A 15764-nucleotide genomic window follows, 5' to 3' on the forward strand; every position below is an offset into this window, starting at 1 on the left:
CGTCGACCCTCGTCATAGGGTATGCGTCGAAACGTGAGATGTTATTAATTTTCCGTAAGTCTATACAGAAACGCACCAAGCTGTCCGGTTTTGGAACTAAGACGATCGGGCTCCGCCAGTTGCTGTGAGACTCCTTGATCACGCCCCATTGGAGCATCTTCTGAACCTCCTCCCTTACCGTCTCCCAGACCTTCCACGGTAGGGGCCGAATGGGTTCTCTTACCGTCTTCCCGGGTTCGGTGTCTACGTGGTGGTAGGCCCGGGTCGTACGCCCCGGCTGGTTGGTTAACACGTCCTGGTATGTTTTGAGCAATTGCTCTAGGTCCCTTTTCTGGTTCGGCGTCAGCTCTTGGCTCACCCGGGGTTTCGGGGTTGTGGCGGCGACCCTCCCTTCGGGGCCCAAGTCCACGTCAGCGTCGATGCTGTCCCCCATCAGTCCCTTCTGGCTCCTCCAGGCCTTTAAGAGGTTGATGTGGTAGATTTTTGTTTCCCTCCGCGGCCCAGCCAGGCGTATTTCGTAGTCGACTTCGCCCACTCGTCTGACTACTTCGAAGGGACCTTGCCACTTCGCCAACAGCTTTGAGTCTTGTGTGGGTAACAGGAGCAGGACTCGGTCTCCGGGCTCGAAGGTCCTTAGGCATGCTCCGACGTTGTAATGGGCGGCCTGCCGGGCTTGGGCCTCCCATTGGTGTAGCTGTGCGATGTCTCTTAGGGTTCTTAATTTTTGTCGGAATTCTAAGATATAGGGTATTGAGCCCTTCACCCTTGTCTCCTAGGCCTCCCAATTCTCCCGAACAATGTCTAGGATCCCCCGGGGTTGTCGCCCATAGAGGAGCTCGAAGGGGGAAAACCCGGTAGACGCCTGGGGGACCTCCCTCACCGCAAACATCAGGGCTGGCAACAGATGGTCCCAGGCTCGGGGGTCCCGCTCCGCGAACTTCCTTAACATACCTTTTAAGGTTCTGTTGAAACGTTCGACCAGGCCGTCCGTTTGGGGGTGGTAAGCGGACGTCCGTAAGGTACGGATTTGCAAAAGTCGGCATAGCTCCGCCAGGAGATGGGACATACTCACAGACCAGGGGACCAATTTTATCTCCTTGGGGATCCCCACCTGGGAGAAAATCCTCACCAACTCGTTTGCTAGTACTCGGGCTGTCGTTGTCCTCAGGGGGACCGCCTCAGGGTACCGGGTGGCGTAGTCGAGGACTACCAAAATGTATTGGCACCCGGTAGTTGTCTTTTCTAGCGGGCTGATGATGTCCATGGCCACCCGTTCGAAGGGAACGCCTATGATGGGTAGGGGTACAAGCGGGGCCTTCGGGACTCCCTTTGGACTTACCCGTTGGCATTCCGGGCAGGATAGACAAAAGTCTTTAACCTCCCGGTACACGCCTGGCCAATAAAACTGTTGGAGGATCCTACGCACGGTCTTTTCGTAACCCAAGTGCCCGGACCAGGGGTTGGCGTGTGCCAGACCCATCAACGGGCGGTGGTACTGAATCAGGATCAGCAGTTGCCTAAGGGTCCCGTACTCCTCCACCCCCTCCGTCACCCGGTATAGATGATCTTGGCGTACCTCAAAGAACGGCCCTTGCTGGGGGGTGTTATCGCTGTCCTCCACGCCTCTGGATCCTCCGGCAGCCACCCAGGCGTGTTGTAGGGTGATGTCCTCCCTCTGGTGTTGGAGGAAGTCGCCGTCCCAGAGGTCCCGGGTGAGTTCGTCGAGCGGTGGCTCCTCCTCCCTCGGGGGGTCCCCTTCCTCCCCTAGCAGGCCTTCAGCTCCCTCTGTCTGTGATGGCCATCCCCACTCGCTCACTGTCCGACCGATCCCCTCCCAGTCGCGTCCAAGGAGGGCTGGATAAACCAGCTTAGGGGCCACCACCACAAAGACCCAGCTCTCGTGGGTCCCGTCCACTACTTGGGCTAAGGTGGTTGCGTACTGGTGGACATCTCCGTGGACGCACTGTACCATCACCGGTGGCCCTCGGGGGCCTCGGGTTCCTATCAGGTCCTCCCTGACGATTGTTTGGCTGCAGCCGGAGTCTATTAGAGCCTCCACTTGCTGGCCCTCAATCTGCACCTGTTTCGTGATCCGGGCCATCGATCTTTCCTCCCGTAGGGGTTTCCCGGTCAAGGCCTGGGCGTAGGTACAGTCCATGTAGGGACACTCCCGCTGGAAGTGTCCCTCCTCTCCGCAAAGGAAACATGCGCCCTTGGTTGCTGTTGTTTCCCCCTTGGTCGCCTCCCCGGGGGCCGCTGGCTGGGGTGGCCTCTGAGGGGTCGCCTCCCGGGCATCGTCCAGGCTGGGGCCAACCGCCGGGTTTCCAGTCTCCCGATTCTCCGTAGCGGGATTTCTTCGGGGTTTCCCCGGGGTTGGGCTGGCCTCCCCGTCTCCCCTTTTGCACTCAGGGTGGGACGGTCCGTCCTCCCTAAACCCTCGGCCGATTCGGCCGCCTTGTAATCCGTCATGAGGGCCACGGCTTCTTCTAGAGTCGACGGATGTTGTCTCCTCACTCACCGTTGGCCTCCCACCGGTAGGATGCACAGAAATTGTTCAAGCACCATCTTCTCCGCGACCTGGGCCCCTGTTTGTTGCTCCGGTTCCAGCCAGCGCTAGGCGGCTTCTCTTAGCCTTTGGGCCACGGCCCGCGTCCGGTCCCCTGTTGTGTATCGCTCCTTCCGAAACTTCTGCCGATACGTTTCGGGGTTGATGCCTAGCTGGTCCAGCACAGCCTCTTTGACCTTGTAATAATGGAGCGCGTCCCGGGTTCCCAAGCTCCGATAAGCCATCTGGGCCGGCCCGGATAAGTACGGCGCCAATATTGTTGCCCACTGGTCCTCGGGCCACCGCACGGCGGATGCGACCCGCTCAAAGGTGGTCAAAAATGCCTCGGGGTCGTCTTCTGGTCCCATCTTTGACAACCGGATGGGGGCTGTCAGGAATCCTCCCACTCCTTCCCCGGTCACGAGTCCCGGGGTTGTCAGCACGGGTGGTGTGTATAGTTGCCTCCACCGGTTCTGCTGCGCTTCGAATTGCTCCGCCAGGTTGTGCACCAGCTGCTTCTGTTGCTCTAGGTGCTGCGTGGAGAGCTGCTGCAGAAGCGCAGTTTGTTGTTGCAGGTGTTGGCGTTGATTCTCCATCAGCCAGTCTAATACCTTCGCGGGGTCCATCTTGCTGCTCCTGGACCTTATGAGATGCAGGGGGGCAATAACCTCACAACCGCCCCGTCCGTTCAGGGTTCCTCAGTGCCCACATTCTCCACCACCTGTAAACGTGCCCCCCTTCACCCACCAGTCCCGTGGTCCCGTCCCCCTTAATATCGCCTCTCAGCATCCCAATCAACAGTATTGTCACTTTGCCCGAGGCCTGTCAGGCACGTTACTCTTGCTGATGGGCAGAGGGGGGTCCTGGCCCTCCCTCTTTCACGGACCCCAGCCCAGGGCCCTAAGGACTCGGACGTGTTACCTGTCCGGTCCGACTGACGGGGCCGTAGCCGCTACGCGCCAGTCTGCAGGCTCCCTTTGCCTGCCCTGGGCTACTTCCTCTCCCCACCCGGAGTTGGCCCACCGAGTCTGAGCCTACCTCCGCGGCTTGGGCCCCATCTGTTGTCCGGTCCTGGGGGTAAGCACTCTTGGCACTCTCCCCCCCACACCCGCTCCTGGCGGGCGTTTAAATCCCTGCGCCGTGGCTCACCGGCGGGGCCCCGCCCGGCGCGGCGTGGGTGGACTTCCGGCCCGGTGTTATGCCTGCCGAGTGACGTCACCTGCCGGGTGACGTCACTGGACTTCCCCGGCGCGTCCAGCTGGCGTACTGCTGCTGCTGCCGCCGAGCAGCAAGCGCAGCGGTTTGCGGCTTGCGCGGGAGCGGCCAGCCGTGGCTTGCCCCGTTTGGGGCTCTCCGGCTTTCCCCCGAGCGCCGCCAGACAAGCGGTCCGCCAGGGGCTCTCAGTACGGGGTGCCTCTGCCCCGTCACACCCTTGGTATAGTATGTGATTGCAAAGACCAAAGGTCATTCTCCATTTTGGAAGGTGGGGTTCTGGATTGCTTGAAACGGAAGGCTTCAGGCAACACCAGACGCTAGTGGTGGTTGTGTTTGGTATGTGATATTTAAAGACAAACTACTTTATGCTGTATACATGTACTGTCTTTTAACAAGGAGAAGAACACGTAACCATCATCCTCACGATCATTGTGCCCCACTTTGGCCAGGCTACCCACAATCTGAGCTGCACTGTGACTCTCTTTGGTTACTTGACGATAGAGTAGGTTGCAGTATCCCGCATGGAGGATTTTCCACATCCCGGACCTCTGTGTTCTGGATGTTGCTGGCTGAAGTTGAAGTAAACCAGGAATAAAACTTAGCTCAGTGACCATAACTAACGTGCCTATTTGCACTTTTTACCCCCAAACTTTTTACCTCATGCTCACCCTTATCTTGTCAGTACCCCAGACCAGGGCCGGGAGCAGAGCCTGGGGTCCCTAGGGCAGAGGATGGTGGATGAAGTAAGAGGGTGGAAGTTGGAGCTACTACTGGAGGCCAGAAGCGGCACCAGGGGCCAAGAGCAGAGCTGGATGGCTCTCCCATGGTGTCTGGCTTCTACCCCATTGCATCTCCTGAGTGTTCCATCGCACTCCCCCTTGAGGAGGTGTGCCCCACAGTTTGGGGGTGTAAAAAGGAAATCAGTGAATCACTGTTTTCTTTACCTCACAGTACATAGTATGTCTACATGAAACACATCAGGAAAGGAGCAGTATCCAGCAGAGACAGTGTATAATGTAACTTTTAGAGCACATGGCCCATGCCTATCATAGGAATGTATTCTGAGGGGAACTAGCAGCTATTTACTTTACACTTGGCTTCTGCATCAAAAGTGGATTGTCATAGCCAAGGATCTCAAGCTGTCATTGTTTAATATGCCATTGCGGTAGGGAAAAAATTCTAGCCTAGTGACCCTTGGTAAAGCCACGGTACCGTAGGCTACAACAATCCCTTCAGCTGTGGCTTCTTCTTATTTGGTCTGAAATTCTTTCCCCTGTGAGTTATTATTGCCCAAGTCCAAATAAAAGCCTGGGCTCTGTGGTAAGTAGTTTAAGACAAATATATGATGCTGTTTGTGTTCTTGGTGCTCTGCAGTGTGTCTGGGGGCTTAAAGGGTCACCCCCCATACACTTCCCTAGCAGCCTGGAGTTGCAGCCCCATTTTACTTTGGTAAACGATGGTTTTTCTGGGAAAGGTGGTTGCTCCTTTTAATCCTGTAATTGAGGTGCCAACTTTATTTTAATACCCCTGTGAATAGCAGAATATGTCCCTGTCCTAGGCTCCCCTGAACCAGTGATTCATGAAGCAAGCTCTTCCGAGTTTTACCACATTAAATTCATATTTATATCAAAACGTCCAACTGGGCTTTAAAAGTGCTAAACGTATCCTGACTCAACAAAAGGTACCGTCAGAATTAGGAACAGGACCAGGCCAGGCCTCTTATGTTACAGCAGGGGACGTTCTTCATCTCTGTCCCAGTTTCATCCAGAACTAGTCACTGAAAGAAGCCTGCTGGGTTCTGGTCGGCTTCTGCCTGCTCCTGCCCTTCTAGCTGCTGGAGGACTAATCCTTATAGATTCAGCCTGCTGCTGATTCTGAGTGGCCTTTCTCGGACATTTTTGCAGGACTGGACTTGGTGCTTTTCTTCTCAAAATGACTCCACCTTCATTCAAGGCATACCATGTTATCAGGGCTTTTGCCTTCACTCTCAAAAGGCTCAGGAATTGGCTTGCACCTGGGGAAAATTGCTTAGAAGATTGCTAAGGGGAAGTTCAATAGCTTGCATATCCCTGAGAAGGGATTTTTTCCCCCTCTTCTTCCCTTTCCCAGTTTTCCCTCTCTCTCTTTATTTTGTTTTTCCCTTTGAAGTGGAGTATCAGCATTTCTTGCATTGAGCTGAAAAAGCAGACATTCTGTTACCTAGGAGGTGAGTAATTGAGGTAACTGAATATGTATTATCACTGTCATGGTAGAAGTTACTTGCTTTACATATCTTGTTGGCTTGATTTGTCCAAGGCTGCTATTAAATTATTGTTGCGTTAAATCATTAATCAGTATTTTTAAAGTTTTAAATTTTATTTTTACAAGTGGAAAAAAATCAAATAAGGAAAAGGGATTTTTTTAATGAAAGCTGAAATGTTTCAGGTCAAATCAGTGATGAAAGAATGGAAAAGATTTTTGTAATTAAATTTATTGCATCATGAGTTGTATCTTCAGTGACTGTTTCATTATGTTGCTTCATTCATGGGTCTGGGCAGGATGGAGACAAAAGAAGAATAAATATTCCACATATATGCTGTTTTCTGAAGCAGCTGAAAAGGGGAAATAGCTTCATTTCTGAAGGGATGAGGGACAATTTACAATTATCAATAAAGATTTGATCAGAAACCAAGTTTCACCACCAAAAGATTTGAGGGAATCCACGTCTTATTTGTATTGTCTTTGACCTAAAAATACTGCCTTGGGCTTTTATGATAGATAATACATGCTGTGATCGCTTTTCATTAGTTTCATGAAACATGATGGAGATAGCAAAACGCAAGTAAGGCTAGTAAACTTCCTTCTGAAATATTTGTGATGCTCATGATGTATCGAGAATTAAGGAAGGTATCCTTTAAGTATAACTGAATTTTCTAGTCATCTTTTTTTAAAAAAAAGATTTCTTTTAGAAGAATTCCTTTCTTTCTGAAATGCTGCTGATCCAAACAGGCATTTCCTTAAGATTTAGTATTGGATGGAAACCTGTGTGTGTGTGTGTGTGTGTGTGTGTGTGTGTGTACATCTACACTGCAGCGTTATTTCAAAATAGTTATTTCAAAGAAGATATTTCGAAATAATGCGTCTACACACAAAATGCATTTCGAAATAGCATTTGGCTATTTCGAAATAGAGCATCCACACTGAGTGGACGCTGAATCTCATTTAAGGCCAGCTGGAACCAGGTCCGGCAGGGCATCAGGTCAGGAGTTACTTTGTGTGGCTGCTGCCTGAAACGATCTGCGGCCTGTGCTTAAAGGGGCCCCCCACCACACACCCCTGGACAGCCAGTTCTCAGGTTTCCCTGTTTGCTTGCCTAGCTCGATGAGGGGCAGCAAAGCATTTTGTCTCTGCGTGCTCTGGTTGCACTCACTTGGGACACCACAGCACTCTGCGACATGGAGCCAGAGCTGCCTCTGGGCACAGTGGTGCTTCTTGTGGACGCGTTGCTGCGAGCCTGGCTGCACTTTTTGCTGGCTGCCATCCGGGAGGTCCATCGGGGAGCTGTCAATATCCAGGAGGCCCTGCGGGAGAGCTTCCACCCTGAGGTGCACTAAGAGCCTCCCTGGTCTGCCCCACTGGGGGCTTGTGCCTCATTCCTCTCTCACGTCCTTCCACTTAGCCCTCCCTAACCCTCCTTCCTGATGTAAAATAAAATACATGTATTTTCATGAACACAAACTCTCTTTATTTAACAAAACTGGGGAGGGAGGGGAGGATGACACTCTGGTGAGACTGGGGAAAGGAGGCGGGAGAGAGGAGGGGAGAGGGCGTGAGAGGAGAGGGGGAAACCTGGGAGGAGGGAGCTGGAAGGGGGAAGCAAGGAGAAGCTCAGGGTTGGGGGTCTTGCTGGACCAACTTGATTTTCATGGAACCTGCTCCTGGGTTCACATGTGGTCTTTGGTGGCCAGGCTGGCAGCTATCCTGCCATAGACAGCCACGTTCCCCCATCTAGTGCAGAGATCATGGACATTGGGGGCATCCCCCCCCCAAACCTGAATAATGTCCGTGATCTCCGCCCTGGACCAGGAAGGCACCCGCCTTCTCCGGGCCCTGGCAGGTTCCTGGGAGCTGGCAGACTGCTCCTGGGGAGCAGTGGAGGGCTGGCTGCCAGTGGCTTGTTGGCTCATGTTTTGGGGCCATTGGGTCAGAGGCAGCGACTGCTGGCTTTGGGCTGGCAGGCTCGGAGCTGGCACAGGCACTATGGCCAGAGTCAACCCCTTTAAGGGCTATGAGGAGGGGGGGAGGGAGAGGAGTGTTCTTCGTTGAGGCCGAAGTGGCCACCAGGGCACCGTGGGAAGGGCTGGAGGCCCCCTATTTTGAAATAAGTGTCTACCCAGTACTTATTTTGAAATAGCAGTTTCGAAATTGGCATTATTCCTCCTGGAATGAGGTTTACCAATTTCAAAATAAGCCCTCCGCTATTTTGATTTAATTTCGAAATAGCGGTTGGGTTGTGTAGACACTAGGGAAGTTATTTCAAAATAACAGCTGTTATTTCTAAATAACTTTGATGTGTAGACACACCCTGTAAGAGAGAGAGAGAGAGAGATATTTCTACTAACACCATTCTGTGGCTAGCAATCTTATCTCTTCTCTGAACACTGCAGCTTGTGTCAAACAGACTTCCGTAACAGGTTTTTAGCTTATGTTCAGTCAGGCACTGTGAAAGTGTTACAGTCTGTGCATCTAATTTAAGTAGTTGCTGAATTAAACTAGATATAATGATGGACCCCAAGTGTTTTGATTCTATCAAAGCAAGGCAAACTTCAACCATGATGTAAATAATAATATTTTGCATTTCTACAGCATCTTCCAGTTGAAGGTCTCAAGTGAATGCTTTACAAACGTTAATAAAATGCACCCTACTATGTAAATACTGTTAAACCCTATTCTACAGGTGGAGAAACTTATGTGCCCTGGGATTTAGTTAATAGGGGTAGGACTAGAACCCAGGCTGGCTAACATCAAATTCTGTGGGTAAACTTCTCCTGCAGTAAAGAATTTAAATTCTGATCTATCAGCAGCCATTGCTACACATCCTGAGGATGCAGCAAAAGAGGAGGTGGAGGAGGTCTCATTTTTATAACAGGACAACAAATAGGGCCTGAGGAGCGACATATGTCTTGTCCCATGTTCACTCAAAAGCTTTTGTTGTAGCATGAAAGCCTGCTTTGTTCCATGCTTTGTCTTTGGCTACTGATCGAGGCAGTGATGTGCTGCCAATATTTTAACAAAGGACTTTCTCAAAATGTGTCCCATTGACTTGTGTTAAATCTTGGGTACAAGGAATGCGTGTATTCACAGGGGAGAGAGGTGAGAGAATGGGGAAATCTATTAATGTCTTTTAATCCAGAATGTGCTCTCATAGCCAGTCCATAGCTGGGGGTGGGAAGGCAACACCACTAAACAGCCTAATGCATATTAAGTGTGCATGCTGGGCATACTTAAATACTTTGTTCCTGAAAAATAGGCTGATTGTGTTGATGCTAGATCACAGGAATTGACTTGGGGTAGGAGGGAAAGAAAATGCTGGAAGGTTACTACAGATGTCTGCCCTGTGAATCTGATGCCTCATGTGTTCTAAAGGCAACTATTTTCTTCTCAAATACATTCTTTTTTAAAGTTTCATGCACGAATGTCAGACTTAGCAGGGACAAATTAGCATCATTTTAAAAACAGGATAGAGTTCCCCAGTGGGCAGGAAATCTGCACCTCTGAAATAATATTTTTGATGAAAGAGTCATGTGGAATTCCTCCCACTCCACAGTAGCCAGGTCCGATAAAGAGGCAAATACAATAATGTTAGTTTTAAATCAATTGTTTATAGATTCTCAGGTCTGAATTACCCATGCCCTTACTCTCATGAATAGTCACCTTGATGTCAGTGGGAATGATTGAGGGTTTGCAAGCAAGATTGATCACCTACTCCGGACACATAGCTCTGATTCTCAGCTGTGCTCAAGCCACTTTTCACTGCGTCTGTGGCATAAAAGGGCCTAAAAGAAGCCCAGTTCCTTCAGCTAGCAGCTCCCTGTGGGGAATGGCATATAGGCAGCCGTACTACAGGCAGTCCCCGGGTTACGTACAAGATAGGGACTATAGGTTTGTTCTTAAATTGAATTTGTATGTAAGTCGGAACTGGCTCCAGATTCAGCCGCTGCTGCTGAAACTGACCAGGGGCTGACTACAGGAAGCTGGAGGCAGAATTGCTCTGCCCCCAGCTTCCTGGAATCAGCCACTGATCAGTTTCAACGGCAGCTGAATCTCGAGCCTGGGACAGAACAGCTGGGCTGCCAGGTAGGTCCCTGCAGGACCAACCTGGCAGCACCCCAGCTGCTCTACCCCAGGGTCCACGACACAAGCCTGGTCTGCTGGGGGGGGCGCACTAGCTGCGCCCCCCCCATCAGACCAGGGACACGGGGAGCAAAGCTGCAGTGGCGGTGGGGTGCCGCGCCTCTGAGGCTTTGCTCCGGCAAAGCCTCAGAGGCGCAGGACCCCGCCGCCGCTGCGGCTTTGCTCCGGGTGTCCCTGGTCTGCTGGAGACGGTCCCCAGCAGACCAGGGGCACCAGGAGCAAAGCCGCAGTGGCGGTGGGGTGCCGCGCCTCTGAGGCTTTGCCAGAGCAAAGCCTCAGAGGCGCGGCACCCCGCCGCCACTGCAGCTTTGCTACCCATGTCCCTGGTCTGCTGGAGACGGTCCCCAGCAGACCAGGGACACCCGGAGCAAAGCCGGGGAGGCGGAGGGGTCCCGCGCCTCTGAGGCTTTGCTCCCGGTGCCTCTAGTCTGCTGAGGACCGTCTCCAGAGCAAAGCCTCAGAAGCGCGGGACCCCTCTGCCTCCCTGGCTTTGCTCCGGGTGTCCCTGGTCTGCTGGAGACGGTCCCCAGCAGACCAGGGGCACCCGGAGCAGCTTTTCTCGCCCCGGAGGTCGAGGTGGCGGGACCGCTGCGCTCTGGGCGGTCTCACTGCCTGCGAGCTCCGGGGTGAGAGAGCCCCGTTCGTAAGTGCGGGTCCAACGTAAGTCGGATCCACGTAACTCGGGGACTGCCTGTATGACCAAGTGTCCAACAGAGTGTGCTGACTAATGGCCCGTTAATAGCTGTGGGGTGGCACCGTAAATTCAAATAATCCACTAAGTGCTTGGCACTCGGGCCATGTACATCCATAGCCAAATCCAAAAATTTGGGGAGGAGGGGCACTCAAAAGTGTCATGAAACTACCTTTGCCATTCACCTCCTTGTGTTGTATCTTCTGAGGAGCACAACTCAGAATCTGGCCTCGGGTTCTGGTGTTTGTTCTCTGGTTTCTGATGCTTATGTGGATGGGGTTGGAATTACCAAACGTACAAACTAGGGGTACGTCTAGACTGGCAAGATTTTGCGCAAAAGCAGGTGCTTTTGCACAAAAACTTGCCAGCTGTCTACACTGGCCGCTTGAATTTGTGCAAGAGCACTGACGTTCTAATGTAAGAATTCAGTGCTGCTTGCGCAAATACTTTGACGCTCCCGCTCAGGGATAAGCCCTCTTGCGCAAGAATACTTGTGCAAAAGGGCCAGTGTAGACAGGCACCTTAATTTTTTGCGCAAGAAAGCCCAATGGCTAAAATGGCCATCGGAGCTTTCTTGTGCAAAAGTGCGCCTATACTGGGCACGGATGCTATTGCACAAAAGCATCTGTGCCAATCTAGACGCTCTTTTGCGGAAATACTTTTAATGGGAAAACTTTTCTGTTAAAAGTATTTCCGCAAAATCATGCCAGTGTAGACGCAGCCTAGAAATAGAATGTCTGCTCGTGACAGAAGCATAAATATCACTAGAGGTTTACTGGTTTATGCAAGAATGGATGAAAGAGGTGTGTGCAGGTAAAGACAGGGGAGCTGTTAACTGCTGTCTGTCCTGCAGAATATGATTGTAATCACAATACAGATGTTTCATAGTTGCAAATTTGAACAGCAATATATCAATGTTTTAGTGTAGATTGCTGGACTGAGATGCAGGACACCCATGTTTTGTTCCTGCCTTTGCAAGTGGCCTCCTGATTGAACTTGGGCAAATCACTTCCGTTCTGATGCCTCAGTTTCTCCATCTGTAAACTGGACATAATGATACTCTTTTGTAGAGTCCTTTGAGATCTACTGATGAACAGTGCTACACAGGTAGCAGCAGCAGTGCGCTTATGTAGTGTTACAAAAGCTTTACTGAAAATCCTGAAAAATGGTATCACTGCATACTTGTGCATAAACAGAACGCAGAAGGATATGCAGTTCTTCAACTCAATAGTATTTGTCTCCTCTGACCAATCTCCTACGTACAATGGTATCACAGAAAATCAGAAGTTTAATATGTTTCTGTTATTTCCAGCCTCTTATTCAATCCCTTTTCAGTTGGAACAGCCCCTGCACTCAAGGCACCTGGGCCCGCCACAGACAGAGACAGTTCTGTGGGCTGTTATGGTTAGAGCAGCCATTGTCTGCAACAGGCCCCCTGTGGGGCTGGGGTGCCCCCTGCCCATGGCAGGCGGGGAGCTACTCTAGCCCCACTGGTTAACCTTAACCAATAAGCCTGACTCATTAGGGGTGAGGCTTAACAGTTAAACCTTCACATCCCTAGTCACAGTTTCTGAGTCAGTAGAATCAGTGGCACAGGTGGTTACATATTCCTCTTGGTGGCTACTCCATCCTGCTGTGGAAATCCTTATCTGGCTCATGAAAGTATGTGGAGAAACTACCATTTTAAACTGCAATTGAGATAAATCATCGGCGGTGTTTTAGATGCTGCTTGTAACTATTAGAACTGGGAGCATTGGCTGTTGGGAGTCTGGAAGCACAGGAACAGGAAGGAGTGGGGAGAAGATTGGCAGGCGCTGAGTGAGAGCTACTGAGGGATGCAGCAGCTTTGTAAAGAGGCTCCACTTTTGGTAAATAAAATCATCTTGAAGTTTGTTAGTACCTTGCTTGCATGATACAACATCAACTTGTCTGCTTCTTATCTTTCATCAATTCTGGAGTTCCCACAGGAGGATATACCAGCTCCTGATCTTTTATTGGCCTTGACTATTGATTAATGGCAGTCTCACAGAGTTTAAATATGTGGAGTGGAGGATGCAAGAGAAGGTTAGGCTTAGATCTGTGCTCCCTACCTCAGCTGATGATTGCTCCAGTAGATGACAGCCCAGTTCTCTTCAGTACTTGGGTGAGACAGGGCACAGTTGTTAGGAACTCTCATTTAATAGCTGGGTTTGTGAGGGCTGGGGAAAGCATCAGCTGACTTGATTATTGTGTGGAACAATATTAGATATTACAAAGAAGGCGAATTCTTTGTAGAGGGCTAGAGAGTAATGTCCTGTTGTAGTGTATGGTAGAAATGCAGTAGACACCTTAGAAGCCAAATTAAAATTATTTAATATCAGTAAAAATAGTATAAGAATGTAAATCCAAGGACACCTTCTTGGTGCATCTATACAGCATCCTTACCTTGAAATAAGGCGCTATTACAAAATGTCCCATAACTCTTGTGCAATAAGGTTTATAGGGGCGTCGGAATAGTGAGCCCATTATATTTCGATATAACGGGCTTGCTCTTAAGACACGAAATATCTCCGCAGTGTAGACGTAGCCTCAGAGTACTACTCGTTACATGTACTAAATCAGCAAGATAGTGGTCCAATATGTGGATGAGAAGATTGTGCAGCACATCCTCTTCTGTCTACATTGGTTCCCCTTAGAATATAAAGTCAAACTCAGATCCTTATTTTCAAGGGGGCATACAATTGACAGGGTCAAGAATGTCTAAAAAGAAGTCCTAAAGTTGAGGAATGAGGTCCATCCCCTTGGACACAATGGAATCATCCACTCCAAGGATAACACTTGTTCGTGCAGGAAACAGTTTTGTGATGGGTCAGTCCAAGACTGTGGAATGAGCTTTGTTAGGGTCTAATAAATATCACAAACCTCATATTTTTTGCTCCAAGTGCCAGGCACACTTCAGCCTTACCTTCTGCCTTAAAATACATACCACCATGAACTTAAATTATATATTTAAAACCTGTTCCTCCCCAGCCGTCTCCACCCAAAAAGAAAGAATCGCGCTGGATAATTTCTAGTCACATTGCTTAATGCACTTCTAGAAGACGCTAAAATACTATAGTAATTAGGGTTGCATAAAACCCAGAGTAGAACAGAATTGAAAAGATGGACATTGGACACCAGACAACCTTTTTGTGGAAGGAAAAAGCTCTACCATTTGGAAAACCAATTGCTAGCAATAGTTTGGAGGAGGTCTTCAAAGAATGATTTGGGAGGGATCTAGCAGTGTAGAGATAAACAGTTAGATAGGTATACAAAAACTGATTGTGTGTCACAAGTAAAGAAAATAAAGGAATTTGTTAGGGAGTGGCTGAGGTACAATAGAGGATTATGAGGTACTGACATAGATGCTAATAAAACCAGATTTTCAGGCTAAAAACTTATGAAAAAATGAAAAATTGTTAAGCTTGTGCTGGGCTGCTCTGTTAGGGCCTGACTCAGCTTCTGCTGAAATCCAAGGAGGTCTTTCAATTTACTTTAGTGGGAGCTGGATTAGGTCCTAATCAAACAATATCTGTTCTCCCTGGCACCTAGAAAAAAAATCCTTTTTGACTTTTACTCAGTTGAAGGCATCAGCGCTTGAATGGGACTGAGATTTTACTGGACAAAATGTCCTCATTTGCCTTGATAGCCTTTCTATTTACATGGTACAAGATATAGTGCTAACAGGAGAACACTATTACAGTGTTGGGACATCGGGAGAGAGAAATCCAGTGGTATTGAAACCCTATAGGAAAACCAGTGAGAATTGGGCTGAGTAGCTATAACATTGGGTTCCAAAGGAACTAATAAATAGTCTACTTGGACCCCGAATGACATTTTCCTTCACTTCTCAGATTATTTGGGCTGTTAAGAAATGTCACTGGAAATACTTGATGCACTCGTGCTGGCTTCTTTAACAAATGCAGATGTATATTTTTCTTGAATAATAAATATCTAGTTACATTTCTAATATTAGCAATCATCCAATTCACATTTTCCCTGAATAAAATTTGGGTTCTCAGTACCATCGTAGGACTTACTGATCTTTGTGGTTTTTTAATAAATAAGCATTGGCTAATGTTGCTATGGCCTACTGTGCTGAAACTGAACTGGCAGGGGTGGATATAGGGCAGGGCGAACGGGGCGGCCGCCCCGGGCCCCACGCTTCAAAAAGCCCTGCGCATGTGCCGTGGTATCACCGTGCATGCGCATGGTGTCACTGCTCATGCACCGTGGCAAAGGGGGGGCCCTGCGGAATTATGCTGCCCGGGGCCCCGCAAAACGGTCATCTGCCCCTGTGAACTGGGATAATGATTTACACTTTCCCCTCCAAATGGAAGGAAGGTCACAGACAGAAATGAAACGTACAATGTCAGGGGGCAAGCTTATCCCATTATTTTTAACCAAAATTAGGCATGGCTCCATGAAAGCAATAAGCTCATTCATAGAGCTGCAAAAACTGTGGCAAATGTACCACTCCTCTTCCTCCGTGCCTCCTCCTATCACCACCCCCCAATTTTAGATCACATGGCAGAGGAGCGAGGCAGCAGGCTACATCTAATTAGCCTTATCTCTCTTGTCCTCAGATTTCCCAGCTGATGACCGAGACTGGCCGGGAGGGGCTGACTGAAGCAGTACTGAACCGCTACAATGCAGATAAACCCTCCATGTACAGCTTCCCTGGCTCCCAGAGCACCTATGTTGCCAGTGACACATCAACAGGCACCTCAGTGGCAGCCTCATTTTTTGCCAGGTAAGAGTGACTTTTTAACCTGTTCTCTTCCATAATGATTTGGAATACCTGGATCCAGATTTGGTTTGTTGAAAGGGCTGGTGTAAATGCAATCAAAAAAAGAAATGATTTGAGTGCTCTTCTACACTAGAGTTCTGAACTCAATAATT

At 49.6% G+C, this 15764-nt stretch overlaps 1 protein-coding gene across 3 annotated transcripts in view; it reads left to right on the forward strand.

Annotated features, from left to right (window-relative positions):
* KIF26B (kinesin family member 26B) overlaps positions 1–15764 on the forward strand; it is a 440836-nt gene that overhangs the window by 165978 nt on the left and 259094 nt on the right. For all 3 annotated transcript variants that reach the window (XR_012902838.2, XM_075924899.2, XM_075924900.2), the window contains exon 4: positions 15449–15615. Coding sequence is in view for 2 of the 3 variants with exons in the window: in XM_075924899.2 (XP_075781014.1) it covers positions 15449–15615 (167 nt within the window). In the remaining variant the exon portion in view is untranslated. The remainder of the gene's footprint in view (positions 1–15448; positions 15616–15764) is intronic.

This window comes from Pelodiscus sinensis, chromosome 3 (assembly GCF_052426305.1).
Source record: "Pelodiscus sinensis isolate ZL-2025 chromosome 3, ASM5242630v1, whole genome shotgun sequence".
NCBI classification, from domain to species: domain Eukaryota; kingdom Metazoa; phylum Chordata; order Testudines; family Trionychidae; genus Pelodiscus; species Pelodiscus sinensis.